General features: G+C 47.2%; 1 protein-coding gene and 1 long non-coding RNA gene across 2 annotated transcripts; one reads left to right on the plus strand and one right to left on the minus strand.

Moving 5' to 3' along the window:
• Window positions 1-3,594: 3,594 nt before the first annotated feature.
• LOC105465271 (N-acetyltransferase 8 (putative)) lies at window positions 3,595-5,359 on the minus strand. The gene is made up of 2 exons (XM_011713606.2): window positions 5,231-5,359; window positions 3,595-4,620 (listed from the first exon to the last, which is right to left on the minus strand). Exon 2 carries the CDS (start codon window positions 4,543-4,545, stop codon window positions 3,862-3,864), a length of 684 nt encoding a protein of 227 aa, XP_011711908.1. The 5' UTR covers window positions 4,546-4,620; window positions 5,231-5,359; the 3' UTR covers window positions 3,595-3,861.
• A 4,594-nt stretch (window positions 5,360-9,953) lies between these two features.
• LOC139357900 (uncharacterized) lies at window positions 9,954-16,996 on the plus strand. The gene is made up of 3 exons (XR_011611905.1): window positions 9,954-10,754; window positions 12,032-14,990; window positions 15,569-16,996. It is a non-coding gene; the product is annotated as an uncharacterized lncRNA (long non-coding RNA).
• The last annotated feature ends 2,432 nt before the right edge of the window (window positions 16,997-19,428 follow it).

Genomic DNA, 19,428 nt, shown 5'->3' on the forward strand with positions numbered 1-19,428 from the left:
CAATGCCTAAAGTTTTGGTCAATCTCTTTAAATTGAGAGTCTGACAAAAAGAGGGGAATTGATAAATGGAACTCAAATCTGGCCTGAGGAAGCCTTCATGTTCCCATACTTGAGTTCTTCAGGGTGAACCGTAACATAACTAGTAAGTGGGAAGACTGAAAACCTAACTTACGAGGATGCTTCTTTAGCAATAGCTGAGCCTCAGCCAATCCCACTGGCCACACTTCAGCCACTCACAGGCAACCGACTGCTCGAATCATGCTCAGATAAGGCAAACACCAAGCTGTGTTTGGAGCAAGCCCCCCAAAATCTGGCCATAAACTGGCCCCAAAACTGGCCATAAACAAAATCTCTGCAGCACTGTAACATGTTCATAATGGCCCTAACGCCCATGCTGGAAGGTTGTGGGTTTACGGGAATGAAGGCAAGGAACACCTGGCCCGCCCAGGGGAGAAAACTGCTTAAAGGCATTCTTAAGCCACAAACAATAGCATGAGCGATCTGTGCTTTCAGGACATGCTCCTGCTGCAGTTAACTAGCCCAACCTATTCCTTTAATTTGACCCATCCCTTCGTTTCCCATAAGGGATACTTTCAGTTAATTTAATATCTATAGAAACAATGCTAATGACTGGCTTGTTGTTAAGAAATATGTGGGTAAATCTCTCTTTGGGGCTCTCAGCTCTGAAGGCTGTGAGACCCCTGATTTCCCACTTCACACCTCTATATTTCTGTATTTGTGTGTGTGTGCCCTTAATTCTTCTAGCGCCACTGGGTTAGAGTCTCCCTGACCGAGCTGGTCCCGGCAAAGCTGTAACCAATCTTACCGTTTCTGTACCTCACTTCCATTTTCTGTATGTCACTTTCCTTTTACTGTCCACAAATTTGCTTTGATAACACAGCATCCCTGGTGTCTGTCTGTATCTGCTGTGATTCTGAGGACTGCCCGATTTGCAAATCATTTATTTTTCTTGCTCAGTTAAACTCTGTTAAATTTAATTTGTCAGTGCATTTCTTTTAACAGAACTTATAATTAAAATGGGAAGAGGGTGTAAATATTTAGAAAACTTTCAGCCTGGCCATGTGGTAGACAAGTAGGAATCCAAGCAGCCTGCTGAGCAACTACTTGCTAGAGACATTACATGTCTGAAAGGGAGCCAGGTGCTAATATTCAAGACAGTGGGAAAAGGCCTCAGAGGCAGGCCGGGCGCGGTGGCTCAAGCCTGTAATCCCAGCACTTTGGGAGGCCGAGGCGGGCGGATCACAAGGTCAGGAGATCGAGACCACAGTGAAACCCCGTCTCTACTAAAAATACAAAAAATTAGCCGGGCGCCGTGGCGGGCGCCTGTAGTCCCAGCTACTCAGGAGGCTGAGGCAGGAGAATGGCGGGAACCCGGGAGGCGGAGCTTGCAGTGAGCCGAGATCGCGCCACTGCACTCCAGCCTGGGCAACAGCATGAGACTCCGTCTCAAAAAAAAAAAAAAAAAAAAAAAAAAGGCCTCAGAGGCATTTCAGAAGGCCCCTTCTATCACAGGCCCACCTAAGAGGACTGAATAGTTTCAAAGACCAAGCCCAGGGCACCATTGCCCTACGTCATCTCAGGATGCTACTGCCCACATCCCAGCTTCTCCAGTTCCACCCCTGGCTCAAAGGGCACTAGGTACAGCTCAGACCACTGCTTTGGAGGGTACAAGACCTAAGCCTTGGCAGCTTCCATATGGTTTTCTTTTTTCTTTTTTTGAGACAGAGTCTTGCCCTGTCACCCAGACTGGAATGCAATGGTATGATCTCGGCTCACTGCAACCTCTGCCTCCAGGGTTCAAGTGATTCTCCTGCCTCAGTATCCCAAGTAGGTGGGATTGCAGGCATGTGCCACCATGCCCAGCTAATTTTGTATTTTTAGTAGAGATGGGGTTTCACAATGTTGGTCAGGCTGGTCTCAAACTCCTGACCTCAGGTGATCTACCTGCCCCAGCCTCCCAAAGTACTAGAATTACAGATGTGAGCCACCATGCCCAGCCTTCCATATGGTTTTAGGTCTGCAGGCTTGCAGAATGCAAGAGTGAAGGAGGCTTGGGAACTTCCACCTAGATTTCTGAGGACGTATCGAAAAGCCTAGGTGCCCAGGCAGAAGCCTGCCACAGGGCAGAGATCCCACAGAGAGCCTCTACTAGGGCAGAGCCATGGGAAAATATAGGGTTGGAACCCCCATACAAGGTCCCCATGGGGATATTGCCTAGTGGAGCTGTGGGAATGGGGCCAATGCCCTCCAGACACCAGAAAGGTAGAGTCACCATCATCTTGCAACCTCAGCATGGAAGACCCACAGGCATTCAATCCCAACCTGTGAGAGCAGCGATGTTCGCTGCACCCAGCAAAGCCATAGACACAGGGCTGCTCAAGGCCTTCAAAGCCCACTCCTCTTCACCAGTATGGAGTTAAGGAAGATTATTTTGGAACTTTCGGATTTAATGTTTGCCCTGCTGGATTTCAGACTTGTGTGGGGCCTGTTGCCTTTTACTTTTGGCCAATTTTTCCCTTTTGGAATGAGAATGTCTACCCAATACCTGTAACACAATTGTATCTTGGAAGTACGTAACTTGTTTTTGATATAACAACCTCATAGGTGGAAGGAATTTGCCTTGAGGCTTAGATGAAATTGTGGATTCTGGACTTTTAAGATGATGCTGGAACAAGGTGAGACTTTGGAGAACTATTAGGAAGGGATGGTTGCATTCTGCAATGTGAGATGACATGAGATTTGGGGGTAAGGGGCGCACTGATATAGTTCAGATGTTTGTTCTCTCCAAATCATATGTTGAAATATGACCCCCAAAGTTAGAGGTGGGGCCTAGTGGGAGGTGTTTTGGTCATAGGGGTGGATTCCTCATGAATGGCTTGGTGCTCTGTCCATGGTAATGAATGAGTTCTGGCTCTATTAGTTCACATGTAAGCTGGCTGCTTGAAAGCACCTGGCATCTCTCTTGCTTGCTTTCTCGCCGTGTGACACACCTGCTCCCCCTTCAGCTTCCACCATGAGTATAAGATTCCTGAGGCCCTCACCAGAAGCAGATGCCTGCACTATGCTTTTTGTACGGCCTGCAAAACCATGAACCAAATAAACCTGTTTTCCTTGTAAGTTACCCAGTCTCAGGGATTCTGTTATGATCCCCTGGAAGAGTTATACCATTTCCAGGTCTAGCCCATGGTAAATCCCACACTCCCCTCGGAGGCCACCTTCTTCCCTCTGCAGAGACCCTGGGGTTAGAGTGGATTGATTGTGTCTCTGGCCCCAATTCTTCTCCTGAGGCTGCATTCCACTTTTTTGCTATGTGACTTTGCAGCCCTTCTCACTACTGAGGCAGGTTCCTCTCTCGTCAAGTTTGGCGAAGATGCAACACATGCAGGGATTTGAAAACACATTTGTTTGTTTCTGCTTTTGTTTTTGCTTCTCTGCAATTTCCTTGAAACCATGCCTGAGCTAGCCTGTGGGAAAACGAAAAAGCATCATTGACCTAGTCTTTCAGCCAATCCCACTGCATTTGTACAGTGCAATCTGAGACCAGAGGAAATGCCCAGCCAAGCTCAGCCAAAATTGCTGACTCATGAGCTAAATATTTATTTCATTTTATGGTTGTTCTTAGCAGCATTATCCTGGCACTAGAAAAACGAAACAGATGGGACTCAAAAAGACTGAATGAAGCAGAAACCCAGAAGCTACCCCACAAGCAATCACCTGGGACTCAGATGGGGCTGGACAATAAGCTTTTTTGCATTGAAAGGTCATTGCAGTGAAAGGTTGGGGATTGCTTGCTGTTACAGCTGAATGGATTCTATTCTGACCAATACACAAGGAAAGAGATCACAGACCCCCTGCCTGAGAAGAAGGGAGGCGGTAGATGAAATGAATTGTAATATGAGCCACTAGCCTGGCCCACATGCAGGAGAAGGACTGGCCCGTCTTCTGGAAGCCCATGCTCTGGTAGAGGGACAAGGCAGTGAGTTGGATGTTGCTGGTGTCCAGGACAACTGCACTGCAGTCCTGGTCCCGGGCAAACTGGAGGACAGTCCTGATCAGGGCTTTTGCTATCCCCTGACAACGGTGCTCACTGTCCACAGAGAGATGAAACAGCTGCAACCGCTTCTCCTTCAAGGTGGGATCATCAACGGGCAGAGCTCCTACCATGCCCACCACCTTCTCTTCAGACTCAGCCACCCAGAAGCAGGAGTCAGGCTCACTCAGGTAGGATTTGGTGATGTCAGACATGTCTGTGCGCAATACTGTGTCTACATAGTCCATCCAGGGTTTTTTGGCAAGGAACCACAGGGCAGGGAGGAGGCTGAGGCTGAACATGAGGGCCAGAAGCCAGGAGCCAGAGACCAGGAGTAGGGCAAGGGGTCCCCCAAGTAAGAGTATGAGGGTTCGAGGCAGCTTCAGCAATTGCCAGAAGGTGGCTGGGATGTGCTCAGCCATCCCCTGGGAGAGCAAGCGCACGACCCACTTGCGGTCGCTCTCCTGGTATTTGCGGATGTGATAAGGAGCCATGGACAGACTTCTGTGTCTGAAATCTCTAAGTCCAGGAGACAGAGCGAGGCCTCCCTGCACGCCTTTGTGCCAGGCCTGGGGAAGAGAGAAAATCATGTGAGTGCCTGCATGTCTCCCAGCCCTGCAGGAACAAGGAGACCTGCTCGAGGGTGTGTTTTTCCACTTTTGCCCATGAGGAAGCAGGCCTCTGCCACTGAGAGAACGTAGGGTCAGAAAGACCTACACTGGAATCTGGTTCCATCCCTTTCTAACTGTGTGACCTTGGGCATGTCACTTAACCTCTCTGAGCCTCCATTTCTTCATCTATAGAACAGGGAAGAAGAAAACCTGCCTTCTAGAGTTGTTTTGAAGATTGAATAAAATACATTCTATAAAGCCCTGATAGATGAACTACCCACCGCTCTTCCATCTGTTTCCTTTTTCTGGCTCTCTCAGCTTCTTGGTGCATTGAGAGGGCACCTACCTCAGGCAGGCCACACGTCCAAAGCTTTGGTCCTTCTCCAGGGACCATACATCACAGAAATCCTGTGTCCAACACAAGTTTCAGGAAAGGCTCCCTCCAGCATTACTGTAAGTTCTTAAGTTGCTGAGGTGGCATAAGAGTCAAGCACAAAAAATAGCCCAGCCTCCAGATCCCAAGGAAGGTGCATGCTCAGAGCACTGTCCTTCCACCCAGTCCTCTCACCTGTCACCACAAGAGCCTTGAGTGTCCAAGCTTCAGCTCTCAGCCGCTCACTGGCATCCAGGAGATACTGTCTGGGGCTTGCCTACCCTTGCACAGCAGGCTGCCTGCCTCATTGGTTGGCTCCTGAATGTTTGGTAATCATAAACCCTAGGGTCAAAGAGCTGGACCGTAACACAGCAGGGAGCCCAGTGTGCATTCTCCTTTGTGGTCAAAGGGAATGACCTGGAAGGGGAGACTCAAGGTCTGGGATCGCCTGGGGTCCTTGCCCTTCTGGAAGGCCTGCCACCTCTCTTGGCTGTTCAGGCCCCAAGCATCTCTCTGCCACCTGGCACACTTGGTACTCTCTGAGATACACCCTGGTCCCTGTACACATATACCGCGAGCCTGAGAACTGTGCCATTCACCCTGTACTCAGTCACCACTGAGCAGAAGCCGAGTCCCCAGGCTTGGCAAGAAGGCCCTTCCCAGCTAGGCTTCTCCCCACTGAGGTTTCCCTGGTCCACGAAGCATTGATAGTTGGCAGTTCCTTGCACTCACCTCACCAACTCCTGCCTCCACCCATTCATTGATTCAGTCAACAGTTGTGTGCGATGCACTTCCTGTGTCTGGGGGTCATTTCAGCCATGAGCAAGGTTGACATTCGGATGACAGACATGGCTGTGTGTGGCTGGTGTGTCTTCTGGCTGTTGGTCAGAGGCTGTGCCATACCCATTGTTAAATATTTTGCACTGCAGATGTTGGGGAGGCCCAAATTCATGCTCTTGTACCCGACGTAGAGCTGATGCCAAACACACACGTTGGGGCTTGGAGACAGAGAAAGTTTTATTCGATTTGGCCAAAGCAAGAAGGCAGGAGAGCAAGATCTCTCAAATTTACTTCAACAAAGAAGCAGCAGCAGAACGTTTTTATGCAGCTAGAGAGTGAGGAAGGGGGAGTTCAGGTGGATTGAGAGGAAAAGTCTGTTTCCTCAATCTCAGATAACACCTTGAGCAACCAGGCTTCTGGATGTCAGCAGCTGGTCACAGTGTCCTTCAAGGCATTCATTCCTTCTGCAAACTTTTCCTGACCCTGAAGGTATGTCTTCCTGCTGGGCAAAGAAACAGTACATAAGCAGTTTATCATTATATTGTGGGAACAAGGAATATTGGACCAAAAGCAAGTGGTTAACATATGCAAGCCAGCAAGGGCCTGATCAGAAGGCCCTAAAACATGCTGGGGTGCTGAAATCTCAAGGGGCCCGATTACAAGGATGAAATGTACACGAGATAGGCAAAAGCAAAACCTAACAGTAAAAGCCTGTTTCCACACCAAATTACATGCTATTGAAGGGAAAGCTCCCTTCCAAAGATTAGCTAACCTATTGATGATCAACCACGCTGGGCCCGTCATCTAGGTTAGGTAGTTTGGACTCTATTCCAAGAGCAATGGGAGGACATTGATATGCACGGAGGGGAGGAGGGGTGTGTGTGTGTGTGTGTGTGTGTGTGGTGTGTGCGTGCACATCATTCTGGCTGCAGGTGGACAACGGATCTGAAGAGGTAGGAATGGAAGCAGCTACCCCTTATGGCTCGTTCAGCATCCAGGCAGGAGCAGGTCCCCCAGTACAGGGATGTGGGTGCTCACTGTACAAGAGCAGCTGGCCCAGAGGGGCTGGTGGGAGCTAAAATCGGGTCTCCCTCTGATTGCCAAGCCATGAGCCATGGCACGAAGCTCAGACTGGCCAAAGGAAAAGGCAACCTTTTCTTATTTGCTCAAAGGCATTGCTTGCCTGCTAAACTCTGCATCCAGTGGGCTGCATGGCTTGAGGCTGTGGGTAGCTCTGGATTCATAAAGAAGCCACCTGGGCAGCAGATGCCCATGTGACAGCAGTGGCTTCACCAGAAGGAGGAAGTCAAGAATGTGAGACATGAGCCACAGGGAGGTGCATTTGGGGACAGAAATGGCAGGAGTTGGAATTATTCACACAGGGATCAGGATGAGGAAGGGCTCAGAGACAACAGCCAGGTTTCTGGTTGGGGCATTCAGGAAAACACTGGAGAGAGCCCAGACTTGGAAAAGTCAAGGCTTCCCCTAAAGCTGCTGCCCTGCAGCCTTCTTCAGCAGAAACTAGAAGCTGGGAGCCAGCAGCAGGGACTCGGGGCTAGTGGGTGGAGGCTGCTGAGATTCCAGGTCTTTGGCACCCAACACCACTTCCAAGGAAAAGTCTAAGGAGCATCAAGTCTGGGCAGTAAGTCCATGGCTCATCTTTAGAGTATTCTCAGAACATTTCAGTGTCAAGCAAGAGTTGGCCTAGGAATCACAAGAGGTGAGCAGCTGCTCCAAAGCACCACTGAGTACTGCTAGTGTGAGTCTGACCAATATTCAGAGTCAGAAACCTGCCAGTCACATGGAGGGGGAGAGGTTTGTGCTCTGTCCCTGTGTGCTATCTCTCCCTCCATGCTTGCTGGTGGCTGTGGCTTCCTCAAAACACAACCACCTCAGTTGACATTCAGTCATCTCTTGCTCCCAGGATTTAGGAGAGTAACTTCTGCATTTGTGTAGCTTTCCTGATAGAAGCCTGGACTTTCCTTGTCAGACCTGAAAGAGTTATTTATTCATTCAACAAACAGTGGCCGAGGGTGTATGGTGTGCCAGACCTGGAATTGGCATGAAGGCACTAGATGTCAGAAGCCAGGCTGCTGCCCAGGAGGACACACCTGATGGGGCTCTGGGAACAGGATGATGGTGGAGACATCACGTCCAGAATAACTTTGTTAGGATGGTGAACTTGACAGTTAGGACTTTTATGTTGCACTTGTTGAAAAGCCACCTAAAATTGCCATAAGTAAGAGAGGTGATCTAATGGCCCATGAAACTGCCAACTCCAGGAAGACAGACAGGGTGACCTGACAGTAGGTTTGACATGTTGGTTTTTCTGCCATTCTGTGCGTGGCATCAGCTTCCTCCCAAGACTGACACTACATAGGACATTAGGTGTTTGCCAGCCCAGTTGAAGCTGTCTGCTTCCTTGCTCACCACCAGTAGAAAGGTGGGGTCTATGCCCCGCATTCCAGGTGACAGCGAAGGTTTATGTGGGGACTCAGTCACACTTTCCGGAGACTGTACATTTCATAGCAGAATCCAGGTTATATGAAAGGAGTCCTGGCCCAAGGATACCCGCACCCCATAGAGATGGAGAACCCCAGGGAGCACAGGGGCTGAGGGGCTGAGTGACAGGGAGCACTGCCCACAGAGGGGGCATCCTGCAATCAGGAAGGGTAGGAAACGGGTGCAGATCAGCAGCCAACAGAGGCCCACCCAGGTGAGCACAGGTGGAGTTGCTGGTGAGGTGAAGAGTGTGCTGGTCGGGAGGGGAGGGCTGGGGACCAGTAGCCGGTTTGGGAAACCAAAGCTGGGCAAAGGGTGTGCCAAGGCCTGCAGTGGGGCCTGTTAACAAAAACATCAAACTGTTAAATGATCTGAAAGAGGTATTTTCTGAGCCAATATGCGTGACCATGGCCTGGGGATCTCAAGAGATCCTGAAAACGTGTGCTGGGGCAGTCGTTTTCTACATTTGAGGGGACAGGAATTGGAGTAACATCCTAAATCCATCCATGGAAGGTATACATTGACTCTGTCTAACACGGTGGGATATCATGAAACGGCGGGGGACATTATAGGTCACAGGTGGATTCAAACCAGTTGGCAATTGGTTGAGAGTTCAGCTTTGTCTAAAGACGTGAAGTTGGTACAAAGGAATGCTTCAGTTCAGAGAGAGGGTCTGCCTCTGCCATGTGATGCTGTCCCAGAGTCAGGTAGGAAAGTCAACCACAGCATCCTGGGTCAATTTAAAACCCATTGAAGGAGACTATGGGTTTCTAGGGTGTGTGTTAATTCTTGCCTTGCAAGGCCTTAAGTCTTCATTTTCAATTCCTAAATAAAGGGATGAGTCCTGGAGCTTCTGGAAGCTGGCCTGGAGCTGAGCACTTGCCGCAGACAATGCCCAAAGTGCAAACCCAAAGGCGCCTGGATCTGGGCTGCATGTGAAAGCTTTCATGTTCAGGTCTTACTTTGCGACAGTGAGGGGTGACCGGGGAAGCCTACATGAGGGGTGGGGGCCGACCAGCAGCCCAGCCTGGGGAACTGCCTTAACCGCATCTCACCTCACTTCCTCAGGGTTCAGGTTTTCTTTTTTTTTTTTTTTTTTTTTTGAGACGGAGTCTCGCACTGTCACCCAGGCTGGAGTGCAGTGGCCGGATCTCAGCTCACTGCAAGCTCCGCCTCCCGGGTTCACGCCATTCTCCTGCCTCCGCCTCCCGAGTAGCTGGGACTACAGGCGTCCGCCACCTCGGCCGGCTAGTTTTTTGTATTTTTTAGTAGAGACGGGGTTTCACCGTGTTAACCAGGATGGTCTCGATCTCCTGACCTCGTGATCCGCCCGTCTCGGCCTCCCAAAGTGCTGGGATTACAGGCTTGAGCCACCGCGCCCGGCCAAGGGTTCAGGTTTTCTTGAAGGGAACATGCAGATTTGTACAAAATACCAACAAGCTGAGATTTTAATTTTTTGAGCAATAAGGAAAAATAGAAATTTTCACTCCAAGCACCCCATGTTAAGCTCGGCCGAACTGGTGGCACATCTCAGGAGTCATGGGGCAACGCTCTCAGAAACAGTGTTAGGGCAAAAAGCAAAAGCAAAAAAAAAAAAAAAAAAAAAGACAGTGAAGAGGTTTAATTCTTCTTGTTAAGGGAAGAGGTGTCCTCTGTCACTTTTCTTAGAGCATTTTCTTTGGAAAACTTGTCATTTTAAATCCTTCCTCTGCCCCTTTGAGGGACATGCAAAGCTTTTTGACAGCTAAATAAGCCTTTTGCCAGTTTTGCAAGGTCTATGTCCCTGAAGGACCTGGGAGTCCAGTCTTTGAAACGTTATCATCAGAGCAGCCAGGGCCCTGTCTCCCAGTCTCCATGGGAGGGCGGGAACCTAACTTTTGCCCTATGTGATAAATCAACTTCTATCGTAAAGATAAGGGTTGTTTTTCCTTTATATGAAGTAAAATAGCAGATGCAGGTTGTTGAGTGAATTGAGGTTGAATCTCTGATGAACCTGGTGTGACCAAAAGTGCTGTGCAGTCCCCTGACCTGAGGACTAGGCATGGCTTCTCTTGAGAACGTGTGCAATGGTTTGGACCCCCTGGCTAGATTAGCGGTGAGATTTTTTTCTGTCTTTGCAGCGTCTTAGCGGATCATTGCCTGTGTTGCGCATCTCGCTCTGGGTTAATGCTTTTTCAAGGATAAAAGCGTTGTTCTTTCTCTTCTTCCTCTGCAGAGAGGCTTGCTGGGATGGGAGAAGATTTTATTTGTAATTCCATTTCTCCATGACCAGAGGATGGGCTCTGGGGGTCAGGCAGCTGGGAAGAAGTTTAGAACCCACGCCTAGGCCTTCCCCAAGGCTCATGCACTCAGTTCAGCAGTATCAGAAACACTACCTGGAAGACCCCATACTGTCTGGAAAGAGGAATTCATTTTCTTTCATTGCTGACACTCCTGGGTGAGTGTGTGTGGTGGTTACCCATACCCTAGTCCCACCCTGTGCCCCTCCTCCACCTCAGGGGGCCCCAGGAGGCCTGGCCCTCCTAGACCAGGGCACCCCCAAGGGAGACTGGGGGTTGGGGGTCCCACCAGGGTGCCAGGTGTTGGTCAAAGTGAATGTGAACTAGAAGGAAGGAGATGGAGCCCTCTCCTGGGAACCGGACAGGGACAGGGATGGGGTGGGGGTGCCCAAGAAGCCATGGCTCTGGACTGGGGCCGCCAACCTGCCCAGGCAGCTGGGGCTGACTCCTTGAAGTTGCATTTCTGACTCCCCCTCCCACATGCAGGCTCTTGGCCCACTGAGGCCTAGAGGCAATGGCAGGTTCACTGTGGGCAGGGTTGGGGGCATGGGGTGCCCTGGGGAGCTGGGGGTTCCTGTGGAGCAGTGGTATGGGTCCCACCCTGGCCACCCCATCTGCCCAGGCTCCACATGTGCCCCCCGCTCCCCCTGGAAAGACCCTTCTCTGTCCCGCTGGTGCACCCCTCCCCTCAACTGGGCCTCCACCAGGGAGAAGGGCCCGAGTTCTGCCGAGGCGTCCCTCTGAGTGACCACCCACACCTGAGCCATCAGTCAGGTCCCTGCAAGGGAGCTGCCCCTGGGCCTGTGCTCCCCCGCCCCTGGCTGGCTGCACCTGGGCTCCAGATACATGTCCCCCGGCCAGACCCCATTGCTCGGTTAGGCCCTTCTCGCCACCCCTCAGCTCTTCTCCCTAGGGAACAGTATCATCACCAACTTCTCATATCCTGTCACCGTCCACCAGGAGAGCAGGGGCGGAGGACCCCGCTTGTGCATAACTGGTCCCAGGCAGCCGACCTGGGGCTCCACGGCTCTTGCTGCCGCTGGAAGTCGGGCCAAGGCTGGTGGCACACACAGGTGTGTTCCTGCTGTCAGGGGAACACCAGACAAGGCTGTTTGGCCTTGGGCTGATCTTTAGCCCTGGACCACCCAGCCCCAGGTACTTTAGGCCAATCTGCTGATAAGGCCATAAGTGCCTGATAACCAATCAGCAGGGTACCCTCCCGGCAGCCTCAAGGGTGACTGGGTTTCTACCACACCCTAATGCCAGGTCTTCCTCTCAGCAAGTTCTACCCAGAATACCCTATTTCACAATGTACTTCACCACTAGCCCACCTGGCCATGCCCTATCCCCATAACTGGCTCTGAGTTTTCTTGTTACCTTCTAACCTGCTCTAAATGCTAAGGATATGCATCTGTTGTTGATTTCTATTTAATAGGCTCTGCAAGCAGGGATCTTTGGCTCTTCGGTTCACTCATGTATGTTAAGTGCCCAGAACAAGCCTGGCAGGTAGTAGGTGCTCAGTAAGTACATGTTGAGTGAGTGAACAATAGACAAGCAGTTTGTGTATTCCCAGTAGGGCAGGAACAGGGAAGAGAAACATTTTATTGGGAAGCTAACAAAGCTTAGGCTTCAAAGTTCCTCTTTCCCCTGCACCAGCCCCTTACAAAAAACAAAAAAACCTTCTGTGGTTTTATAATTTTATATTTTGAAAACAGGCTCCAAAACGTATTTGCCTCAGGCTCCAGAAAACCTGGATCTTCCTTGAGGGTCGTGCTGCCTACTGGGTGAAATATAGATTTTAACGTCAAACAGAGCTGCGTTCAAATCCTAGCTCTGCCTCCTGCAAGTGTCTTAACCTCTCTGAACCCCCCTCTCCTAATTTGTACAAGAGGAGTAATATCCCCACATGTGTAAGACTCAACAGGGTGGGAAGGGCACGTTTGCAGTAATGACTGATTGTATCTAACCTGAATATTCATATATGCATTCCACAGTTTCTTTTGTATGTATCCATTATAACATAATTTTAAAAACTGATGACAAGATCTGGTTTTCAAAACCTTTCTTTATTCTTTGTGGAATAAAGTTCATGGTACAAATATCGACAGAGTCGAAGGCTTCTGTGATGGGTCAAGTGAGATGGGGCCTGGGAAGTGACTGATATTGACCACAGGATGCAGCAACATGGGGATGACTGATGACCTTGACAGGAGCAGCATTGGTTCAGTGGTCCCCAAAGACCTCCGGACAGGGGAAGGTTTCACAGGAGAGGAACTGGAGCTGAGTGCAGAGGACACTGTGGAGCAGTTTTTCCACAGAGTGAAACAAGGAGATGCCTGGCAGCTGCGGAGGAAGGTGCAGTCAAAAAGGTTTGTTACAGAACTACTGTCTGACTCAGCAATCCCATTACTAGTATACATCCAGAGAAATATAAATCGTCCTACCATAGAGATGCATGTGAATGTTCACTGCAGCAGTATTCACAATAGCAAAGATGTGCAATCAACCTAGAGGCCCATTAATGACAGAGTGGATAAAGAAAATGTGGTACATATACACCATGGAATACTATGCAGCCATTAAAAAGAACAAGATCATGTGTTTGCAGGAACATAGATGGAGCTGGAGGCCCGTATCTTTACCAAACTAACACAGGAACAGAAACAAGACTGGGCGCAGTGGCTCACGCCTGTAATCCCAGCACTTTGGGAGGCCGAAGCGGGCGGATCACCTGAGGTCGGGAGTTCGTGACCAGCCTGACCAACATGGAGAAACCGCGACTCTACTAAAAATACAAAAAAAATTAGCCAGACTTGGTGGCGCATGCCTGTAATCCCAGCTACTTATGAAGCTGAGGCAGGAGAATCACTTGAACCCAGGAGGCGGAAGTTGTGGTGAGCTGAGATCATGCCATTGCACTCCAGCCTGGGCAACAAAAGTGAAACTCTGTCTCAAAAAGAAAAAAAAAAAAAAAATCAAACACCACGTGTTCTCACTCATAAGTGGGAGCTAAATGATGAAAACTTATGAATACAAAGAAGGAAACAACAGACACTTGGAAACAACAGCCTTCTTCAGGGTGGAGAGTGGTAGGAAGGAGAGGAGCAGAAAAAATAATTATTGGGTACTAGGTTTAGGAAATGGGTGATGAAATAATCTGTACCATAAACCCCCATGACATGAATTTACCTATATAACAAACCTGCACCTGTACCCCTGAACCTAAAATAAGAGTTAAAAAAAGGTTTTGCTTTCTGGTATGTAGGTGAAATAATTGTTTGCTGAAGAGATCCAGAGGCAAGCCAAACAGTGATGGTATAGGGGTGGGGGTACATTTGGGACAGTGCTCTTGATTGGTTGGGAGGGGCTGGCCTATAAGAGACAGTCATGCAAAAGGGGCAGGCAGGAATGTGAACAGGGACTGACAATGTGTTATGTGCTGCCATTGCCTCTTCTGTTGTGTTTTGGTTTTTAACAATGAACTTGGAAGGCATATTATCAACTAAGAGTGAGGGTCAGGAAACAGGCGTTGTATCTTCGAGGGGGATAGAAAGGATAAGCAGTTGTCCAGCAGTTGCCTCTTCTGTTCAGTAAGGACAGAATCTGACAGGGTGGAGCTGGAGGAGAAGAAGAGAGCCAATGAGGAGCCAGTTCTGTGATGAAACTTAGGCTTCCCAGGCTCAGTATCACCATGCAGCATCTGAACTCCATCCTTATCTATAACCTAGCCTTCTTCTATGCCCGGTACAAAGCACCCCTTACACTCAGACACGCACAGGAAGGCACTTGCTAATGGGAGGGAAGACTCACTCACTCTGTCCCTGGGCTCCACTCCAAAGGTGGCCGGTGCAGCTCTCTCACCTCCAATATCTGACCTTTTATGTGTGGCTTCTTTCAGTTAATGTTTTCAAAATTCATTCATGTTGCATCATGCATCAGTACTTCATTCCTCTTTAGGGCTCAATAATATTCCGTGTATGTTTATACTGCACTTTCTTTATCCATTCATTCGTTGATGGACATTAGGGTTGTTTCTACTTTTTGGTTATTGTGAATGGTGCTGCTGTGAACATTCACGTACGAGCAGTTGTTTGAATACCTATGATCAATTCTTTCGATGTATACCTGAGAGCAAAATTGCTGGTTCATATTTTAATCCTGTGTAACATTTTGAGGAAATGACAAACTGTTTTCCAAACTGTCAGCCGTAGTTTACTTTCCCACCAGCAGTCAGTCTAATTTTACTCCACTGCCTGCCTCAGCCTACTGCCTAGAACATAAAGGGAAGAAGCAATAGCTGTTTTTCACCAAGAAGTTATTAGATGCCTGGCACTGTGAGAAAGACGGTTTCCCACGTCGTGCAATTTCATGTTCACAACAGCCTTGGAGCTAAGGTTGGTATTATTAACATCCCCATTTGGCAAATGGGAAACTGAGGCCCAGAAACCTGAGATTTCCTCTCCACGGCCCCACATGGGAAGTGAAAGCTCAAACCTAAGGTAGCTCTGGCCCCAAAGCCTGCACGGTTTTACTTTTTCAGTACAGTGTGCTGACCCTGCAGGCAGGGGTTTGACAAGTGTTTAGTGAGTCTGGAATTCGCATAAAGCCTCACAAGCCCAGAGAAGCAGCTCTGTCTGGAGGTGCGTAAGATTCACCAGTAAGGCCCCATCACCCCCATCCTGTTGCCAGTGGTCAGGACATACTTAGCCAAATTCCCATATGTGACTAAGGCTCTATTTCTTCTTCAAGATCCAGTTTAGTGCTACCTGCCCCGTCCACTTCTGACCACCCAACCAGATGAATCGGGTCCCAGTCCCTCTCTCCTTTAAAGCCTTTGCATTTCTCATTAAGCACTTGTATTGCTGCTGTTTCTTGCTTACTTAATAATTAACTTGCCATAGTTAGTTAGACTAGACATTAACAGTTTAACTACTCTGATAAACTATTTTATGGGTCTTTCTATTGCTCGCAGGAACCTGATTATAATAGCTCATTGCATTGTTGGAGTCACTGTTATTCCCAGAGCTGTGGGGTTTGAGAGCAGCGTGTCAGTGCCACCCCATGCTGCATCCAGGAAGATCTCTCCTCCACTGGATCAGCCCAGCTGGAAAGTGGCCAGTGAGACGGAAGATGGACAATCCAGCGGCAGTACATTCTGGAAGTCTCAGGGGGAAGAGAAAAATCGATTTAACTACGTTAAACCTACATTTAACGTAGGTTCCTGGAAAGGACATCATCTCCCCCGATCTCTCATCAATAACCCAACATCAGATCAGTGCCCTGGACTTATCGTTTGAAGGGGAATGAAAGTAGACAGATAGGTCTTCCTTGGTTAGATGTCCCGAAATCTGAGGGCGATGGTCCTAGCTCTTCAGAGAGGACACATTCTTTAACCTAACCTTTTAACAAGTTCTCTACAGGAGAAGATACCAGGTCCCAACACTTCAAGTAGCTTTATAGACATAGGTAATCGAAGGACTAATTATGAAGGTGTAGATGGGTAGAGGGGAGCAACAAGGATGGCACAGGAACCCATAGTCTGAGGAGGAGGGAGAGTCATTGGAACCTGAAAGGACCTGGGCAGAGCAGGCTGTCCTGAGAGCTGGCCTAGGGCCAAGGCACAATCAATACCAAGCCTGCCTCATGCTCTCTTCCCTCCACTCCTCAACTTGCTGCTGGCTTTCAGAAAAGTTAAAAACTTGCCGTTTCTATCCTTTTGCCATTGTTGTCATGTTATAAGGTGGGGAGCAATATTGTATCCAACTTTCTAGTTATCGAAGTGGAAATCAGGTGTATATAGCCAGTATATTTGCACCTATTAGTATTCTTATTGGTAATGCTTTCTAGATGTTATCTAACTGTAGCTTTGCATTTTCTATTTGATTCAAAAGACATGTAAGAGATAACTTTTTCATAATTCCATGTTGGATTTATTGTCATTATTTATTAAGTTATAATTTTAATGTATTGTGATTAGATAGAGACTGTACTGTGTTCTATTTGTGTTTTAAGGATACATACAGGTTTTCTTTGTGGCTAAATATAAGTAATCCATGGGTGTTTTAAAGAAGGTAGAGTTTCCAATAGACTATGACATTGCAGTCACTGTCAGATTCCACACAACATTTCAGTCAGCCACAGAACATATAAATGACAGCAGTCCCATGAGATTATAATAGTATATTTTTCCTACACCTTTTCTTTATGTAGATATTTTAGATACACAAATACCACTGTGTTAAAATTACCTACGGTATTCAGTAGAACACCATGCTGTACAGGTTTGTAGCCTAGGAGCAACCTGTACCTGATAGCCTAGACGTGTAGTCGGCTGCGCCATCTAGGTTTGAGTAAGCATACGCTATGAAGTTCACACAAAATGAAATCACCTAATGATGCATTTCTTAATATACATCTATTAAATCATTTTATTAATTACATTAATTATATTCTTCCTGAATATTGATTTTCTTAATCTGTTGAGAACTTCAAAGAGTATATTTTAAGTTAATTGAATGTATCTTTTGTTAATTGAATGGTTATATGCGTGTGTATACACACACACACACACACACACACATATATATATATATATATATATATATATATATTTTTTTTTTTTTTTTTTTTTTTTTTTTTGAGAAGGAATCTGACTCTGTCACCCAGGTTGGAGGCAGTAGCACGATCTTGGCTTACTGCAACCTCTGCCTCCTGGGTTCAAACGATTCTCCTGCCTCAGCCTCCCAAGTATCTCGGACCACAGGTGCGCACCACCACACCCGGCTAATTTTTGTACTTTTAGTAGAGATGGGGTTTCACCACGTTGGCCAGGATGGTCTCAAACTCCTGCCCTCAAGCGGTCCACCCGCCTTGGCTTCCCAAAGTGCTGGGATTACAGGCACAAGCCACCGCACCCAGCCTGGTTATATAGATTTTTATTTTATGTCTGGCACATAAATATTAATGGCATGAATATTAATGACACTTTTTTCACTGCGAATCGTACCATAAATCATATAAAGGAACTTTTGTTTTACATTTTGAATATGTTTTGCCTTTGTTTCTACTTCATCCAATACAGTTTTTTAAATGTGGATTTGCACCATTGCTCTTTGTCCATCCTTTTACTTTTGGCTTTTCTCAGTCACTTTGCTCAAGTGTAAGAAGCAGCTACTTGAATTTAACTTTTTTTCCCTCACCCAATTTGAAGGTCTTTTTTTGAAGTGAGTTCTACTTAAGTTCATTGTTGTAACAAGTATGTTTGGTTTAAATTTTTTCATTTTCCTTTTTTTTTTTTTTTTTTGTCCTCCTCTGGTAAACGTATTAAGTTAATGTTTGTTTAACTAAATTCCATTTCATTTCCTCGTCCTCCTCCCCCAGCTTCTGGTAACCACCATTCTACTTTCTGTCTCTGTGAATTTGTCGATACCAAGTCTGGAAGATAAGAAATATCTTTTAATTCCTGATTTGGTGTTATTAGTGAAATAAAATATCTACCCTTTAGTGACTGACTTATTTCACTTAGCATAAGATCCTTAAGATTCATCCATGTTGCAGCATGTGACAGAATTTCCTCCCCTTTTAAGTCAGGATAATTTTCCATGGGTTGTGTGTGCCACATTTATTTATCCATTCCTCAGTGGATGGGCATCTGTGTTGCTTCCACCTTTTGCCTATTGTGAGTTGTGCTGCTGTGAACATGGGTATGCTAATAGCTTTCTGAGTCCCTGCTTACTGTGCTTTTGAAGACATACTCAGAAGAGGGATTGCTGAATCAAATGGTGGTTCTAATTTTCACTTTTGGAGGAACCTCAATACTGATTTCCAGAGCAATTGTGCCATTTTACAATGACACCAACAGTGCACATGTGACTCATTTTCTCCACATCCTCACCAACACCTGTTATTTTCTTTTTTTTTTTTTGTAATAGCCGTCCTAGTGGGTGTGAGGTGATATTTAATTGTTGTTCTGATTTGCATTGCTCTGATGATTAGTGATACAGAGTATCTTTTCACATGCTTGTTGCGTTTGTATATCAACTCTGGAGAAATGTCTATTCAATTTCTTTGCCCATTTTTGGTCAGCTTATTGATTTTGTTGTCCTTGTAGAATTCTGAGAGTTATTTGTGTATTGTGTATATCAAATCATGATCTGCAAATATTTTCTGCCATCCTATAGGTTATCTTTTACTCTGTTGATTGTGTCCCCTGATGCACAAGTTAAGCCTGGTGTGGTCCTATTTGTCTATTTTTGCCTTTGTTGCCTGTGCTTTTGGTGTTATATCCAAGAAAGCATTGCCACATTCAATGTCACAAAGCCCTTCCTCTATGTTTTCTTCCAAGACTTTTTATAGTCTGTAGTCCTAGCCACTCAGGAGGCTGATACAGGAGAATCACTTGAACCCAGGAGGCAGAGGTTGCAGTGAGCCAAGATCATGCCACTGCACTCCAGCCTGGACAACACAGCAAGACTGTCTCAAAAAATGAAAATGACCATATATATGAGAGTTTATTTCTGGGCACTTTAGCATATTTCATTGGTCTGTTCATCTGTCTTTATGCTACTATCACACTGTCTTGATTATTGCACCTTTGGTAATATGTTTGGGTTTTTGGTTGTTGTTGGTTATTTTGGTTTGTTTGTTTTTTGTAGAGATGGGGTCTCACTATGTTTCCCTGGCTGATATCGAACTTCTGGGCTCAAGTGATCCTCCAGTCTTGGTCTCCAGAAGTCCTGAGATTACAGATCTGAGATGCTGTGCCCAGCCAGTAATATGTTTTAAAATCAGGAAGTGTGAGTCCTCCAGCATTGTTGTTCTCTTTCAAAATTG

This window comes from Macaca nemestrina, chromosome 13 (assembly GCF_043159975.1).
Source record: "Macaca nemestrina isolate mMacNem1 chromosome 13, mMacNem.hap1, whole genome shotgun sequence".
NCBI classification, from domain to species: Eukaryota; Metazoa; Chordata; class Mammalia; order Primates; family Cercopithecidae; genus Macaca; species Macaca nemestrina.

Excerpts from the sequence above, each read along its gene's own strand:
- LOC105465271 (XM_011713606.2), bottom strand. The coding sequence starts at position 4,545 with ATGGCTCCTTATCACATCCGCAAATACCAGGAGAGCGACCGCAAGTGG.